This window comes from Daphnia carinata, chromosome 3 (genome assembly GCF_022539665.2).
Source record: "Daphnia carinata strain CSIRO-1 chromosome 3, CSIRO_AGI_Dcar_HiC_V3, whole genome shotgun sequence".
Classification (NCBI taxonomy): domain Eukaryota; kingdom Metazoa; phylum Arthropoda; class Branchiopoda; order Diplostraca; family Daphniidae; genus Daphnia; species Daphnia carinata.
This window is the reverse complement of record NC_081333.1, coordinates 963,971-969,494: the sequence shown is the minus strand read 5'-3', so window position 1 is coordinate 969,494 and position 5,524 is coordinate 963,971. Positions and strand designations below refer to the sequence as shown.

At 39.3% G+C, this 5,524-nt stretch overlaps 1 protein-coding gene across 1 annotated transcript; it reads right to left on the bottom strand.

The window, feature by feature from the left end:
- Window positions 1–3,552: 3,552 nt before the first annotated feature.
- Window positions 3,553–5,248, bottom strand: LOC130693226 (uncharacterized). The gene is made up of 2 exons (XM_057516354.2): window positions 4,417–5,248; window positions 3,553–4,298 (listed from the first exon to the last, which is right to left on the bottom strand). Exons 1-2 carry the CDS (start codon window positions 5,002–5,004, stop codon window positions 4,179–4,181), a joined length of 708 nt encoding a protein of 235 aa, XP_057372337.1. The 5' UTR covers window positions 5,005–5,248; the 3' UTR covers window positions 3,553–4,178.
- Window positions 5,249–5,524: the final 276 nt, after the last annotated feature.

Here is a 5,524-nt window from a genome sequence, read left to right as displayed (position 1 = left end):
TGTGACGGTATGTAAGAAGCCAAGAAGAAAACGGTCCGTGGTATAATTATAATATGAAGTCGGGTAGGAGAGAGAGGGGGGGGGGAGATATAGTCTCTGTTTCACTCACACTGGCCACCTGCTTGTATATTCAGTGTGCCACCATCACAAACACTATAGACCTCAGTGAAAACAGTCGGCCAGAAAGGTAAAAAAAAAAGAAAAAAAAAACATCAGATAACCTTTTTTTTTTCTTGAGGCCAAGACGAAGAACACAAAACAGACGTTGTGCGTGACAAGGATGTGTCCCTTCAGCTGTCGTGTTCTTTTATTACATGCCGAACGTATCGTTTCCCTATCTCGTAGGAACGCCAAAAGCCATTAGCCAAAATGTTTGATCAGTTAACTTTTTTGGCTATCAGTTTGATTAACTGGATGAATCATTAGATGCTATGAGATAATTTTATACGCTAATGTCCGGGAATGTTTCAAGCTTTTTTTTTTTACCTTGATTGAAATGATGAACCCTCGGGCGTTATTTGGCCAGGTTAATTCGCTTCTCACGTCTTTTTTCTTTGATTTTCATAACGTTTTTTTTGTTTTTTTGCCGCTTGAATTTTATAATATGGATGAAATAACAGACTAATTACATCGTCATCTCTTCGTTGTCTAATGAACCATAAAAAAAAAACTCTTTTCTTTTTGTTCCATATATTTTAATAATAAAAAAAAACATCGTTGCAGGTTAGCAGCCATCGATTATTAGCCCGACCATTGATTCGTTACAATATTGTCAATGAAGCGTATAACGAGCCTTTTGAGAGCTTTTGAGTTTCCCACACTCTATACCAGATATTAGCATATCGAATGTTTTCTTTTTCGCTTGTCACATTGATTGTTGCCGAATAGTGTAACTAAGCGTATTGAGCTATCAAACTCGTTTCTTTTGCGTCTGAAAAGAATGCGTCCGTTATTATGATGATTAGACTGAACTAACGTCATGTCCCCCTACCAGCAGATTATTATTTTTTTTTTTGTTTCATCATTGTGGTTTTGATCCTATTGAGATAATGGCTGCCTTAAAGCTCTTCAAGCCAATTATGTTCTATAATCTGGAGCTCATTACATTATAAATTACATATACGAGTGCGGAGGGTTGCCATGATGAGGAGCTAATGGCCAGCATTGATTGAGTTATTTCAACTCTTTTGAATATTCATACGATGTGTGACTTTATTCTTCTTCAAACTTGAAATGCGAATGAAATTCACCTTTTCGTTTGCACTATGAAACACAAATTTACATAAAACACATTTTTTTTTGTCCATCGTTAAAAAGAAATATTCGAATTAAAATAGGTCCGTCTACAAGCAAAACGTGAGTTGGCCATAAAAAAAAGACAAAGTTAAATTACCTATTAGTATTGCGTCATCTAAACAGGTTGAAGAGCGTGAATTAAGCCATCCGTAAATCGCCTTTTTGGGGTCCATCTAACTCGTTTAGCGTGACGTTATCATTCTTTCTTTTTAGTGGCAACTGTTATAGAGTTAATTACGTACGGCACATCTCTTTTGAGGCGAGCATTATTCTCATAGCTCAATCAAAAACGGGTTAAAAGGAATTGATTTACGGTCAAAAGATAGCGGCGCATTCCTGCGCAACAGTCCAAGAATTTCGAAAAAAAAAAAAAAATAAATAAAATGTCTGAACGTCTAAAGGTGGGCGCAATCCGTTGCGTTCACAATCAAATGGAATGCGAGGCTCGTACATAGCCCCGGGAAGAAGGAACTTTATAGGAGAATGACTGAATACTTTTAAATAAAAAAGGTTCGAGTTGTTTCGGCTGCTCCAGTGGAAGCTGTCCACTTTGATAGATTAGCTGCTGCTTCTTCTTTGGCTTCTTCAGATGCAACCCCCTACCTATCCCCCCTCTTCTTCTTCTTCTATGTACCCATAGATTTCTTTTTCTTCGGCAATCTCAGGTAGCAAAACCAATTCCCTTGTTCTTTCCTCGGATTCTTTGCCAGAATAAATGTACCCTATTGTATAGAGAAAAACCGGGGCTCAGGTATAACAAGAGTTTTTCAAACACATTCGAAGTAGAAAATAAAATCTAAAAAGATATATAAATGTATTGAACTTCCTGTCTATTGAAAGACTTAACGTTTCAGTGTACATATAAATGCATTTAAGAAAATAACATTTTGCCTCAATGATGAGACTGAATGATTCTGGGTAATGTGACTGGAAAATTCCCTGGAACACTCGAGCTCAGGTATATACCGATTTTTTTTTTTAACGATATATTTTTTAAGAAAATCGCGTTATATTTCGGAGGGTGTCGACAACATTCCAAAATACACGAGTATCGCTTATAATCCAAAGTGATAAGTCATCCAAAAAAAAAAAAAATGGAACTTATTTGCCGGTTGATAAGAAGATGAAATTTTTAAAAACATTAAAAATGGTGTGAGATTTTTCTTTTTTTTTTTTTCTGGGACTTTTGGGTTCGGTGGGGGTGGTGGAGATATTCAAAATAACAGCAGTTGAAAAAGAGAGAAAACAGACGAGACAGGTTAAAGGCATCTGGTTGACTGCGCACCCTCAAAAGAGAAAAAAAGAAAAAAAAAGAACTCGAGAAGAAGAAGAAGAAAAAGTTGTAGAAGGGGGGGGGACCGATATAATCATCACGGCTGCAAGATGGACCCCCCCGTTCTCTTGTATACCACGTCGGTGTGCGCGCGCATTCCTCCGTAATTTCCTTGTGTTGTTTGCCTGTCTCAGGTGTGTAAGGACATCTACTGTGTGTGACGTACCTGCAATCAGCGCGCAACATGTTTTCCAGAAGAAGAGAAGAAAAAAGACCCGTTAAAAAAAGAAGATGAAGGCCTCATTAAAGTCCAGCTTAATTACCACATTCGTATGCTAATTTTTTTTAAGGGGGGGGGGCATTTTTTTTGAAAACTTTTCATTAAACGTGTCAGACCCAAACTTTCACCCGCGTGTACTAAACAGAAGCTCGCACGCAAAAAAGAAGAAGAAGCGTATGCTTATTATTTTCAAAGTGAAAACGTGGGGACAAAATGGACGGACTTAGCGTGAGAAGATGTAAAAAAAAAAAAATTCGTCTGCTTAGAAAGAAAAAAAAAACAAGCGAGAGTTGATTGGAGAGAGAAAAAGGAACACACAATGCGAAACTCTTGTCTCGGATAATAAAACTTTTTCCTTTCTGAGGGATTGACTCGTTGGATCGTGTTGCACACTGTCTAGCTTCGACACACAGAACCGAGTAACTTGAGAACATTTCGAGACCCAAGATGGCCGCGCCTCTTCCTCTTCACTTCTCCTTTTTTTAGCGCCCCGGCAACGCTTGATTTAACGTCCATTTTTCGAAACGAAATTTTTTTCTTTTCAAGTCAAGAGTATATTTCTCTTTTTCACAACGGCGTCGAGTTTCTATCGTTTTTGCCCACCCAACAGACGAAATGCGGGTCAAGGTATGCGTGACAATTTCAAACCATTTACGAGACGAGTAATCATTTTTCTCTTCCATTCTCTCGTAGAACAATGAAGTGTAATTTGCATGAGCCTTTATTTTTCAGCCACACAATCACATGTGTAGAAGGTGGTACTGTACAGAGCAACAACACAAATAATAAAAAAAAAGGAGGACGTCATTACAAACATTAAACCATTTTTTTGTTGTTTTTGTTTTTTTTTAAGTTTTAAAGAAGAAAAAAAAAAATCAGTAATTTCCAGATATGAAAAGACTCGTATTTTACAAGAACAAAGGAGGAATTTTTTGTTTTATTATTATATGGTTGATTCTATTCGAATCGTCGAAGGCATATGCTGCATTGTGGTATTTTCCATATGATACACGACTTTTTAATTATTTTTTCTTTCAAGACGACAAAACAAAATTGAATCTAATTACCAAGTAATAGACTCGGCAGTTCTCTCTCCATTGATGTGTCCCCCTCTAAAAAAAAAATGTCAGTTTGTCAGAAGGGGAGGCTCGAGGCATTTCCGCACGTCGCCAATCACAGTGACTCGGGGATTCCAACGATTTTGATCCATTTTTTCTTTGTTTTGTTCGAATGTCTTTGCAACTATACTTGACTTTGTGACATTCGGGATCAAAAATAAGCAGGCGGAAGAATCCAGTTTTTAAAGAAAAAGGAAGAAGGCAGAGGTGATTACCGCCGGGTAAGAGACAAAAGATAAAGGGCAACATCGTGGTAGCCGCTGTGTGCGGCCAAGTGCAGTGGACTCCATCCCTCGCGGTTGGCTAATTCCGGATCAGCTCCATAACGTACCTTTTCATTAACAAAGCAAAAAAAAAAAACAAGCCGTTAGAATCTCTATTTATAACAACAAATAAAAAATTTCTCACGAATGAATCAATAGAAAAAAAAAAAAAAAAAAAAAACTTACGAGTAATTTGACTGTGTCCAAGTTTCCTTGCCGACATGATCGATGCAGTGCCGAATCGCCTTCCTGTCCTAAAATGTTGACGTGGGTGGCGCTCTTGGCGAGCAAATGGCGCAGCTGCACCTGATCTTCGCGTTGAACGGCTTCGATCAGCACTTCGCTCATTTCTTTATGACTGCTGGCGTTGTTGAGTCGGGTCGTGGCAGCACTGGACAACGTATTCCGATTGTAGGGACTGTTCGTGTTTCGTCGATTGGACGATGATCGTTCGCTCCAAAGGCCACGATCGTCACGGAACCACCGGACACTTTTCGTTGCGTTGCAATACGGGTTAGACCACTGGTTCGCGTAATTATTGTTGCAGAGGCTTTCGGACGGACTAGGAGGCGATGAGCTGATGATGCTCGGTGAATGGACCGACGTCGAGAACGAACTATCCGTTGGATCTTCGTCGCCGCCGTTCAATCGGCTGCTGTCGTACGGCGAACTGGCTTCCGCACTCGAAATGCTCATCGGTGAGCTGGCCGTAGACGAGCTCTCGTCTAATTCCGACTCGGATAATCCGGCAGGTGAATAATGACGGTGATCCATTTTTGTGTTTTTGCTTTTCGAAAATGGCGATGGACAATCTTTGATGAGGTGTATTTCACTTGTTGCAATCACCACTGAACATAATCCACTATTCTGAATTTTGTTGTTGTTGAAAAAGTTTGTTCTTTTTTGGAATTGCCGTTTCACAGACACTGAACAAAGTGTTGTTGAGATATGCGGGGGACATAGGGAGAAACTTCGATTGTACGTCCACCACCCGACGACAAATCTACTGCACTGCTGCTACTCGCTAAGAATGCACCGGCTTTTTCAGCTTGGCAGACCACGCGGGGTGTGGCCAAAAATGGTGGAAGCTTATCGCAGAGCCATCTAGCGGTAGTTTATTCGACTAGCATAAGTAATATTCAAAAGAAAACAAACGGGAAACTCCTTATGGGAAAACAAGATTCTTACGGTACCCATTATCTGTATTACGTGCAAGCAGGTTTCGAAAAACTTTGATATCTATTATTTCATTATTACATAACACTCGGCTTTAATTGGTAGCCGTTATGATGTT

Bases quoted from the DNA above. Each gene is read 5' to 3' on its own strand.
- LOC130693226 (XM_057516354.2), bottom strand. From the start codon at position 5,004: ATGGATCACCGTCATTATTCACCTGCCGGATTATCCGAGTCGGAATTA. The intron at 4,299-4,416 runs GTAAGTTTTTTT...GTTAATGAAAAG, and splicing joins TGGACACAGTCAAATTACTC to GTACGTTATGGAGCTGATCC.